The sequence below is a fragment of the Scyliorhinus torazame genome, chromosome 18 (genome assembly GCF_047496885.1).
Source record: "Scyliorhinus torazame isolate Kashiwa2021f chromosome 18, sScyTor2.1, whole genome shotgun sequence".
NCBI classification, from domain to species: domain Eukaryota; kingdom Metazoa; phylum Chordata; class Chondrichthyes; order Carcharhiniformes; family Scyliorhinidae; genus Scyliorhinus; species Scyliorhinus torazame.
Window position 1 is genome coordinate 25826521 of NC_092724.1, and position 12590 is coordinate 25839110.

At 46.4% G+C, this 12590-nt stretch overlaps 1 protein-coding gene across 1 annotated transcript in view; it reads right to left on the reverse strand.

Annotated features, from left to right (window-relative positions):
- Positions 1 to 5492: 5492 nt before the first annotated feature.
- kxd1 (KxDL motif containing 1) overlaps positions 5493 to 12590 on the reverse strand; it is a 30458-nt gene continuing 23360 nt past the window's right edge. The window contains exon 5 of the mRNA XM_072482419.1: positions 5493 to 6107. Within this exon, the coding sequence (XP_072338520.1) occupies positions 5866 to 6107 (242 nt within the window). The 3' untranslated portion in view covers positions 5493 to 5865. The remainder of the gene's footprint in view (positions 6108 to 12590) is intronic.

The window sequence follows — 12590 nt, forward strand, 5'->3', positions numbered from 1 at the left end:
CTGGCCCACTCCATATGCTTTCTTAACCATGTGTCCTGTCCTACTGCCTTCAGAGATCTTTGGACATGCAATCCCAAGGTCCCTCTGGTCCTCTGTTTCCTGGCATCCTACCGTTCATTGTGTATTCCCTTGCCTTGATAAATCTTTCCAAAATGTATTGAACTGCACAATAGTGTCCCCATGGGGAAAATGATAGGATCCTATTGCCAAGTGTGATCTGAACTGGGCATTACATCTGTCTAAACAATTGGTGAAATGGACAAAGTATTTGAGGCTGAACAAACAGATACAGTGCCCTCATTGTTCTGACACTCGAGTAACAAGTTCCAATCCCACCCATGATACCACATGCAGCAAACAGATTGTCTTTGGCTGAAATATTAATATCCTTTAGCAAAGGGAATCTGTCAAGTCTTCTGGTCCATTCTAACCCCACACTGATGACTGACCCACCACGGCGGTGCAATAAGGAGTGGGCAGTACACACAAGATCAGAGAATTGCTTATATTAAATGGAGTAGTCCTGAAAGCAACATTAATGCCCAATTCATCCCAGTGAACAGCTGCTGTTAAATCGCCGAGGAAATCCTGTCCATTAAAACAAGAATAATTTAAAGCATAATACTGCAGATGCTGGAAATCCGAGATAAGAACAGAAAGTACTGGAAATATCATCAGAACACAACCCAAGATCCTGACAGAAACAATGTGTAGAAAGTCACAGCCTCTCTCTGCTCAGCTGACACAACTAAAATTCAACACTAATCTACTCAAGTAAGGAGATGAGAAAACTGTGAATAATGGGCAGCACTGTGGCGAGCACTGTGGCTTCACAGCGCCAGGGTCCCAGGTTCGCTTCCCCGCTGGGTCACTGTGCGGAGTCTGCACGTTCTCCCCGTGTCTGCGTGGGTTTCCTCCGGGTGCTCCGGTTTCCTCCCATGGTCCAAAGACGCGCAGGTTAGGTGGATTGGCCATGCTAAATTAGGAGGGGTTATTGGGTTACGGGGATAGGGTGGAAGTGAGGCCTTAAGTGGGTCAGTGAAGACTCAATGGGCCGAATGGCCTCCTTCTGCACTGCATGTTCTATGTTCTACAGGCCAGTTAGCCGAACATCAGGCATTGGGCAAGTGCTGGAATCTCCTCGGAAGGAAGTCTTCACAATGTACTTAGATAAGTATAAAGTACAATTATAATAAGTCAGCATTGTTTTATGAAAGGAAAATCCTGTTTGACAAATTTATTAGAGGTTTTGAGGATGTAACTTAGTAGGGGAGTTAAAGGAAAACTGGTAGATGTAGTACACTTGAATTTCTAAAAGACATTTGATAAGGTGTCACACAAGACATTAATACACAAGGGCTCATGGAGTTGGGGGTGATATATTAATATGGATAGTGGATTGACTAATGGGAAGGAAACAGACTATTGGTAAAGGGGGCATTTTCAAGTTGGCAGACTGTGACTAGTGGAGTGTCACAAGGATCAGTGCTGAGGCCTCAGCTATTTACAATCTATATTAATAACTTAGACACAGAGAGTAATGCATCTAGTTTTGCTGATAATACAAAGCTAGGTAGTGGAATGCAAGCTGTGAGGAGGGCACAAAAGGCTCCAAAGAGAGGTAGAATGGGCAACAAGATGGCAGGTAGAGTATGATGTGGTGAAGTGTCAGGTTATTTTCTTTGGTCTTAAGAATAAAAACACAGAATAAGTTTTTTAAAAGGTGTGAAACTTGTAAATGCTGATATTTAGAAAGACTTGGGTGTACAGAGAATACGAAACCTGCAGGGAATAACTCACCTCCTCACTCCCCAAAGCTTGTCCACCTATTCACAAGGTACAAGTCAGGAGTGTGGTGCAATACTGTCCATCTGCATGGATAAGCTCCAAGAATACTCAAAAAGCTCCACACCATCCAGGACAAAGCAGACCACTTGATTGGCATCCCATCAACAAACATTCACTCCCTCCAGCACTGACTAATAGTGGCAGCCGTGTGTACCATCTGCAAGATGCATTTCAGAAACTCACCAAGGCTGTTTAGACAGCACCTTCCAAACCCACAACCACTACCATCTAGATGCACAAGGGCAGCAGATACCTGGGAACACCACAACCTCCAAGTTCCCCTCAAAGCCACTCACCATCCTGATTTGGAAAAATATTGGCCGTTTCTTCACTGTCGCTGGGTCAAAATCCTGTAACTCTCTCCCTAACAGCACTGTGGGTACACCTACATCACAAAGGTTCAGCAAGGCAGCTCACCACCACCTTCTAGTGGCCTATCTAGTGATGCCCAGATCCCGTGAATGAATAAAAACTTGCACAAGGAATGCAAAAAGTGAGCAAGAGGTGTAGCAAGCAAGTAGGAATGCAAATGGTACGCTGGTCATTATTGCAAGGGGACTGAAATAAACAAAGAGAGCTTGCTACAATTCTGCAGGGTTTTGGTGAGACCATGGGTGGGATTCTCCGGTCGACAAAATCGCGTTTGCCGATTGGCTGGAGTCCCCGTTCACGACCGAATTGGGGGCGGCGGCGCTTTCGCGATGCGCCGCCTCCTCCAAAACAGTACGCTGTGCATCGTACAGACGGCCTCAGGGCATTGTCTGAGGCCTACCCTCCCGATGCTCCGCCTCCGACGGCCGAGTTCCTGATGGCGTGGGTCTCTCACGGTCTCACCCATTGGGAACTCGGCGTGGCGGCTGCAGATTCAGTCCAGCGTCCCCACAGTCAAGGGAGCTCTGTCGGGGGCTAGGGGTACTGTGGGGCAGGGTGGTCCGGGGCGCGCAAGCCGGCCAAAGGGGGTCACTATTTTGCAGGCCGGGTCGGCACACGGCCGGTGCCGTGCACGGCCACAGACCCGGCAAATCTCCGGGTCGTATCGGCAGCCAGAGCCGGGTGCTCTACGCCGCTCTGCTGCTCGCCCCCAGCCAAATGGAGGATCGGTGGCTGTTTTACGCCATTTGTTCTGTCGTAAAACGCCACCATTCCCACGCTGGAGTGGGGACATAGCCTCAAAATCGGAGAATCCAGCCCCACACCTGGAATAATGTGCTCAATTTTGGTCACTACATTTAAAGAAGGATAGAGTGGCATTGGAGGCAGGACAGTGAAGGTTCATTGAATTGGTCCCTGAGAAGAAGGAGCTGTCCTATGTTGTGAAGCTGAGTAAATAGGGTTTATATTCACTACTATTTAGAAGCATGAGAGGTGATGTCATTAGAACATTAAAGATTCTAAAGAGATTTGACAGGATTGGCGCTGAGAGATTGCCCGTTTCATTGCTATTCCTTCCACAAACAGTGACAGCAGCCTGAACCATCTACACGATGCACTGCAGGAACTCACCAAGGCTCCTTAGGCAGCACTTTCCAAACCCGTGACCGTTACCATCTCGAAGGACAAGGGCAGCAGACACATGGGAGCCCCACCATCTGGAGACTCCCCTCCAAATCACTCACCATCCTGACTTGGAAATATATCACCTGTTCCTTCACTGTCACTGGGTCCAAAATCCTGGAACTCCCTTAACAGCATTGTGGGTGTACCTACACCTCAGGGACTGCAGCTGTTGATGAAGGCAGCCCACCACTACCTTCTCAAGGGCAATTGGGGGTGGGCAATAAATGTTGGTCCTAGTCAGCGACACCCACATCCTGTAAATGAATTTAAAAAAAAGATGCTTCTCCAGTTGGGGAATGGGAAACATGGGAGCAGTCTCGGGATCAGGGGGGCCGATTATTTAGGACTGAGATGAGGAGAAATGTCTTCACTCAAAGGGTTGTGAATCTTTGGAATTCTCCACCCCCGAGGATTCTGGATGCTCCATCGTTGAATATATTTAAGGCTGGGATAGACAGATTTTTGGTCTCTCAGGGAATTAAGGAATATAGGGAATGGGTGGGACAATGGGAAGTGAAACCATAATCATATTGAATGTCGGAACATGTGATCTTCCCCACTCCAATTCCTGGCGTTATGTTCTGCCCAATGACAGCTGCCTGTGCACTCTAGGGACTGAAGTGAAGCCTAACTGGCTCCAAACCCTACTTCAACCTCTACTCCTCTCACTCACCAAGACCGCCTACTTCCTTGTCCATATCATCTGTCTCCACTTCTGCCTCTGAAACCTGAGCTCACCAAAACCCTGCATCCTAACTCAGACCAACTCCCATTCATCCATCACCCCTAATGCTCACTAGCCTACATTGGTTCCCAGCCCACCAAACTTCTTAAATCTAAAGTTTTCATCCACATGTTCAATCCCTTCAGGGCCCTGCCCTCTCCTAGCTTTGTGTTTTCCAATGTAAACCTTCCTAGATTTCTGCGCTCCTCTATTATGGACTCTTGAGCATCCTCGATTTTAATTACTCCATCATTGGAGGCTGTTGCCTTCAGCTGTCTGGGCTCTAACGCTCTGGAATTCCCCCCTAAACCTCTCCACCTCTCTACTGCATTGCCAACATTACAACAGTGACTGCAATTCAGAAGAATTTCCTGGGCTGCAAAGCGCTCCGGAACATCCAACGTCATGAAAAATGCTATGTAAATGCAAGTCTTTCTTTTATCCTTCTTCCCTCCATTAAGATCTCCATGAAATCTACCTCTTTGACCAAGTTATTAGTTGCCTGTCCCAATATAGTGTGTGGCTCAGTTCTGTTTTAGAGTCACCCCTGTGAACTGCTTGAGGATATTTGACTGTGTAAAAGGTCCTATGTAATGCACATTGTTGTGATCAAATAACTACCTGAGGGCTTTTAGCACAATGATGGATGTTAGCAGCCCAACTCTGGGCATGTAAACACCTGGAAAGTGGTCTTCTTGCAATAAGTCCTGCAATGAAATTTCTCAATGAAAAGGCAGGAAAACAGGAAGCAGCATAATTGACAACTAGCGACATAACTATAACTAGCAGCACACCTTTAACAACGGACAGTGGAAACGTAACAACTAGTAACTAGCAACATAACTTTAATATGTCCCTTCCTGAAGGGTAGTAACATATTGAATTTCTAGTGGGTAAGATTAGGATAAAAGCAGAGTTAATAAACAGAACATGTGGGCTTCCCTATCAAGCTTGAATTGGAGTGAAATCGAGTGATGAGCTTGCAGGATGGGTGCAGGGCAGGAATACTTTGAACAGTACGAGCTCAGCGTGTGACAGCTGTCAGGCCTTGCTTGCCCCTTTTCCACTTTTACTGGCAGGAATCCCCATTTCTTTGGCTGTTTGGTCATTCCTGAGACTTTTCGCAATAATTCAGTTTGACATCCCTGTGTCAGAAAGAGACCATTAAACCCCCACTGCCACCTACCTGCTCTGGCCGAGGTCCACAGCATCCCAGCACTGGAAGCGTCATTTCCCCGAGATAAAACGCTGCAAACTTTGGGAGGGGGCTGGGTGACAAGGATTTGCGGCGACTGTGGCAGGCTCAGCACAGCAACAATTAGCCTGCCCCGCTCGGCACTACAACACATTCCATCCCATCAGCTACAGGTGCTAGCGACATTTTATTTTGTCACATTTTACATTCTTATCATCAATCCACATTGCGCAAATCCTACAGTCACACAGTGAATGTGTCACAGCGAGTGTGTTTCATATTAACCCCTAGGATCACATAGTGAGTGGGGGTCACGGAATATTTTTCGAAACAGTAATTCACACTGCAATAGAAAAACAAGAAAAACAGCCAACGCTTGAAGAGAATTCATTTTTCCTCAGGCATCAATCTCAGTGTCTTTGCTCTGACAGTAACAGGCTAGAAGCTTCTTTAAGAGCTTGCTGGGTCCTTGAGCCTGGTTTCCAGGCTGTCTACACCCCTCCCGATGGAGGGGACACATTATCCAGGTGCATTTTGGAGTTTACTCTCCCCCACCTACCCGGACAGGCTGCTCGTGTCCATCAATCTGTCCCTTAATTGCCAGAGCGTCTGCAAGTCCCTGCAAGGCATCTTCTGAGTCCCCGCTTGCTCCTGTGGACAGTAATGTTGGGCTGGTATTACTGGAGTCAGAGCTTAGATCGAGAGTGGCAGAAAGTGGTAATGAGCCCTTTGGGATTGGATCCAAATCCTCATCATCTTCTGCAACCAGGGAATTGTTGATACCTATCCCCCCAAAAAACAGAAGCAAACATTAGCAAGATCCTGTCAAGCATCAACCTCCCAGTCAAACAGACCTCAGTTACTCACCATTGCCACTTATTGCCCACCCAACCCCAACTCAACCATTCACCGCGCCCTCACCCCATCCACTCCTATCCCATGTTGCCACTCCAACATCAACACCCACTCTTCTCCCAACTTTACCCCATAGCTGACTCCACCATACTCCCAGGGCCTACCCTGCCCCCGTTACCTCCCATGTGCTCATGGGTCTGCACTGTGCAGTTGAGAGCAAGTCACGGGTACTAATTCACGTCTGACCATGCCAAGGCATACCATTACCCACAATGCTGCTCATGTTCCTCACTATATCAGATACAAAGAGAAACTAGTGGCAGCATTTCACACTCCAGTGAATAACTGGAGATAACTCCTCCAAACATACACTTTAATTTAGTTCATTGTTTAACTTTTCCTTCCTCCAGGTGATTTGCCATTTTCTCTACGTCCCCAGTGATTCTCTACTTGCTGGAATCATTCCTCAGGCAGCAGTCATGTCCTGGCACTTCGCCCAAGTCCACAGCAAATGTTACTAATGTTTACAGCACAGAAACAGCCTCTATCTCCCCACCCCCCCCCACCACCCCATAACCCTCGACTTCCTTGTAGATAAAAATTCTGAATATCTCAGCCGTGAATTTATTCAATGACCCGGCCTCCTCTGTGGAGGAGAATTACAAAGACTAATGCCCCTCTGAAAGAGGAAATTCCTCTTCAGCTCCATCGTAAATGGGAGAGCCCTTATTATTAAACTCTGCCCCTTTGTCCTAGATTCACCCACAAAGGGAAATAGCTTGTCAAGACCCCTCAGAATTTAAGTGTTTCAATAAAATCACCTCTCATTCTCCTAAGCTCCAAAGGATACAGGCCTAATCTTCTCAACCTTTCCTCATAAGACAAACCCTCATCCCACAAATCAGCCTGGTGACTCAAGAACAGCTTCTTCCCTGCTGCCATCAGACTTTTGAATGGACCTACCTCGTATTAAGTTGATCTTTTCTCTGCCCCTTGCTATAACTTGCTGTACCATTATATTTCTCTACAGCTTGCTGTAACATTATATTCTGCAGTCTCTCCTTCCTTCCCTATGTACGGTATGCATTGTTTGTATAGCATGCAAGAATCAATACTTTTCACTGTATACTAATACAGGTGACAATAATAAATCAAATCAAATCAAAAACACCCATATCCCTCTGTACCGAACATGCTTTTTTATCTTTGTATCGTCAGCAGATTTGACTACAATACAGTCAGCCCTTTCACCCAAGTCATTAACACAAATCCCTAAATAGTTGAGGCCCCAGCACTGATCCCTGCACGGGTGGCACAGTGATTAGCATTACTGCCTCACAGCGTCAGGGACCCACGTTCAATTCCGGCCTTGTGTCACTGTCTGTGTGGCGTCCGCACTTTCTCCCCGTGTCTGCGTGGGTTTTCTCCGGGTGCTCCGGTTTCCTCCCACAGTCTAAAGATGTACAGGTTGGATGGATTGGCCATGCTAAATTGCCCCTTTGTGTCCAAAGATGTATAGGTTAGGTGGGCTGCAGGGATAGGGTGGGGAAGTGGGCTTGGTTGGGTAGTCTTTCAGAGGGTCGGTGCAGACCCGATGGGCCGAATGGCCCCCTACTGCACTGTAAGGATTCTATGCAGCGCTCCACTAGTTACAGTTTCGCCAACCTGAAAATGATCCATTTATTCTGACTCTGTTCTCTGTTATTTAGCCAATCCTCTATCCATGCTAATATGGAATATCACCGCCAACATCAGGAGCTCTCTTCTGGTGCAGTAACCTTTTACGTGGCACCTTATAGAATACCTTTGAAAATCTAAGGTCCCCCTTTATCCACCCTGCTTGTTACATTCTCAAATAAGTTTGTCAATTTTCCTTTCACAAAACCATGTTGACTCTGTCTGATCATATTATGATTTTCTGAATATCCTGCCATTACCTCTTTAATGATGGATTTTAGCATTTTCCCAGTAACAGGCGTTAGACTAACTGGACCATAGTTTCCTGCTTGCTGCCTCCCTCCCTTCTTGACGAGAGGTTTTACATTTGTAGTTTTCCAATCCATTGGGAGCTTTCCAGAATCTAGGTAATTTTGGAAGATTACAACCAATTCATCCACTATCTCTGCAACCACTTCCGATAAATCTCTAGGATGCAGGCCTATGGGTCGAGGGGACTTGTCGGTCTTTAGTCCCATCAGATTTCCCCTCTTTATTTTTCTCTAGTGATTGTGATTGTTTTAAGTTCCTCACTCTCTTTTATCTTTTGATTTATTAAAATTCTTGTGATGCTTTTTGTTTCTTTTGCTGTGAAGACAGATACAAAATACTTGGTCAAAGTCTCTGTCTTTTCCATGTTTCCCATTATTAATTCCCCAATCTCTCCCTCTAAGGGACCAATACTCACTTTAGCTACTCTTTTCCTTTATATACTTATACAAGCTATTCTTATCTGTTTTTATTCTCTCCTACTCCAATTTCTCCCCTTTTTTATATCATCCATTATTGGTTTCTAAAATGTTCTGAACCTTCTGGCTTATCACTAATCTTTGCAGAATTGTATGTCTTTTCTTTCAATTTGATACCACCCTTCATTTCCTTAGTTTGCCACAGATGGTGAATTCTTCGTATAGCATCTTTCTTCCTCAATGGAAGATATCTTTAGTGCAAATTGTGAAATATTTATTTCAATGCCTACCACTGCTTCTCTGCCGTCTTGCCTTTAAAGCTATTTTCCCAATTCACTGTACCCAACTCTGTCTTCCTATCTTTGTTGTTGCCTGTATTTAAGTTTCAGACTCACATTTCTCACCCTCAAACTGAATGTGAAATTCTATCATATTATGATCACTCTTGTCGAGAGGATCCTTTACAATTAGGTCATTAATTCATGCTGTCTTATTAAACGTTACTAGTTCTGAAATAGACTGCTCCTTGATTGGCTCCTGAATATATTGTTCCAAGAAACTGTCCCAAATACACTATGAACTCATCCCCCAGGCTACCTTTGCCAATTTAATTTATTAAATCTACGAGAAGATTAAAATCTCCCACAAGATTTGCAATACCTTTCTTACAAACTCCCATTATTTCTTGTTTCATACTCTGTTTTACAATGTAGCTACTATAAAGGGACAGACAAACTATTCAACCAGTGACTTCATCCTTCATTATTTCTAATCTCCACCAAAACTGATTTGACATATTTATTTTCCAAGATCATTTCTCACTATTGTACTGATCTCATCCTTTGTCAACAGAGCTACCCCACCTCTTTTTCTTTTACATAGAATTTACAGTGCACCGGCCCTTGGAAAGAGCACCTCACTCAAGCCCATACCTCCACCCTACCCCCCTCCCCGTAACCCCACCTAACCATTTTGGACATTTAGGGCAATTTAGAATGGCCAATCCACCTAACCTGCACATCTTTGGACTGTGGGAGGAAACCGGAGCACCCGGAGAAACGCAGACACGGGGAGAACGTGCTTCCAGTCCTTCCAAATATCAAAAGCCCTTGGATATTCAGGTCCTGGCCCTGGTCACTTTGCAACCATGTATTTGAAATGGCTATCGTATCATATTAATTTATTGTCATTTGTGTTATCAATTCATCCATCTTATTTCAAATGTTGACCTTGTTACAGGAAACTATTCAAGCTGGGGGAGTTAATAGGAAGGCACTGGTAGTAGGAGGCAGTATAGTCATGGGAATAGGCACAGTTATCTGGAGTTGAGAGCACGAGTCCATAACACAGTATTGCCTGCCCAGTGCTAGGGTTTTCCGGACAAGGCTCTGGGCTGGAGAGGAAATTGCAGTGGGGGGGGGGGGGGGAGAGAAGGATCCAATTGTTATGGTCCACATAGCAACCAAATAATAGATAGGACAAGAAAATAGCTTCTTCTTAGAGTATGGCAGCTGTGCTGGGACCAGTGTTCTGGCAAGTCATATAACTAGACCGGTAGGGCGAGCTTTGAACTAAATAGTGGGAGCGAGGATTCAAGTGAGGGAAGATGTGATAATGAGAAAGGACAAGGCAAGGCAGCCCGATAATCTTTGCCTTAACAAGTCAAGAATATGTCTAACTCAACCTTAAAAATATTCAATGGCCCTGCCACTGCTCTCCGGGGGAGGGAGTTCCAACAACTCACATCCCTTGGAGAGAAAAATATTCTCTTCTTAAATGGAAGACCCCTTATTTTTAAACTGTGCCCCCTAATTCTATTCTCTCCCACAAAGGAAAACATTTTTTTCAGTAATGAGAGATTAGGAATGTCCAAAGGGAGCTGGGTGACCTTGTTCATGAAGTTACTGAAAGGTAATGGGCGAGATTCTCCACTCCCGCGCCAAAATGCCCACGCCGTCGAGGTTCACGACGGCGCGGAACGGCCCCGATCCCGAACAATTCAGGCCCCGACAATGGGCTAGGATCGGGGCCGCGTCATCTACACGCGCCAGGCCTTGTCGCCGCGTAAAGGCGGCGCCGCATAGATGACGTGGCCGGTGCCGCATTACTGGCGCCAACCCGCGCATGCGTGGTTGCCGTCCTCGCTGAGTCCACCCCGCAAGAAGATGGCGGACGGATCTTGTGGGGCCGCGGAAGGAAGGAGGTCCTCCTTCAGAGAGGATGGCCCGACGATCGGTGGGCACCGATCGCGGGCCATGCCACATTTGAGGTACCCCCCGGTGCAGGATCCCCCCCCCCCCCCCCCCCCGCAGGCCGCCCCCCCAGTGTTCCCACGCTGTTCCCGACGGCAGCGACCAGGAGTGGATGGCGCCGGGGGGAACCCGCCGTTTTGGCCTGGCCACTCGGCCCATCCGGGCCTGAGAATAGTGGGGGTGCCGGAGAATCACCATTTTGGGTGTCTCTGGCGATTCTCCGGCTTGCGGCCCGTGGAACTCGACGGGGCCGTTCCCGCCGCTTGGGAGAATCGCGGGAGGGCGTCGGACCGGCGTCCCGGGAAATTTTGGCGGCCCAGGCAATTCTCCCAACCGGCGCGGGAGTGGAGAATCTCGCCCATTATGTAGATGCAGCAAGCAATTAGGAAGGCAAATGGTATTTTGTTACTTATTGCAAAAGGATTTGAGTACAGGGGTAAGGACAGCTTGCTGCAATTGTATGGAGTGTTGATCAGACTGCACCTGGAGTATTGTGTACAGTTTTGGTCTCCTTACCTAAGGAAGCATACATATACCATCGAGGAAGTACAACCAAGATTCACCAGACTAATCCCGGAGATTGGAGGATTGTCCTATGAGGAAAGATTGAGGAAACTGGGCCTATATGCTCCACAATTCAGAAGAAGGAGAGGTGATCTCATTCTTACAGGGCTCAGCAGGGTAGATGCAGGTAGGATGTTTTCCCTGGCTGGAGGAGGGAGATGATGGGTTCTGAAACCAGGGGGCACAGTCTCAGAATAAGAGGTAGGCCATGTTGTTCTGAGATGAGGAGGAATTTTGTCATCCAGGCGACGGCAAAGCTTTGGAATTCTTTGCCCCAGAGGTCTGTAGAGGTCCAACCATTGAGTATATGCAAAACAAAGATCGATAGATTTCTATGTATTGAAGATGTCAAGGGATACGTGGCAGTGCAGGAAAACTGCGGGGAGGCAGATCAACCACAATGTATATGAATGGCAGAGCAGGTTCCAGGGCCAAATGGCTTACTCCTGTTTCCATTTCTTTATTTCCTATGATTTTCATATAATGATGGCCCCTTGTTTGGGCCATCTCAAAAGTGAAAATATTTTTTCTGCATCAATCATATCAAACATTTCAAAATCTTAAAGACCTCTAACAGGTCAACACCTCACCTAACTCATGTACTGTCACAATCTGATCAATCTTTCCTGATATGTACCATAGAATTAGAGAATTGCTACAGCACAGAGGCCGCTATTTGGCCCATCATGTATCCACCGGCTCTCCGAATGAACAATTCACTTAGTACCATTCTCCCGCTTTCTCCCTGTAATGCTGCACATTCTTCCTTTTTAGATAGCAACCTAATTTCCTTCTGAATACTTCATTCAAATCTGCCTTCACCACACTCTTCTTCCTTTCAATTCTGGTATTATGCTTGTGAATCATTTTTTTTTGTATATTTAGAGTATCCAATTAATTTTTCCAATTAAGGGGCAAATTAGCGTGGCCAATCCACCGACCTAGCACATCTTTGGGTTGTGGGGGCGAAACCCATGCAAACACGGGGAGAATGTGCAAACTCCACACGGATAGTGACCCAGAGCCGGGATTGAACCTGGGACCTCGGCGCCATGAGGCAGCAGTGCTAACCCACTGCGCCACCGTGCAGCATGAATCATTTTTACACTTTCTTGAATGCATCTGTATCCTTGCTTATAATGTATTAGGAGACCAATGTGATGTAACTACGGCTTTCTACAAATGTAACA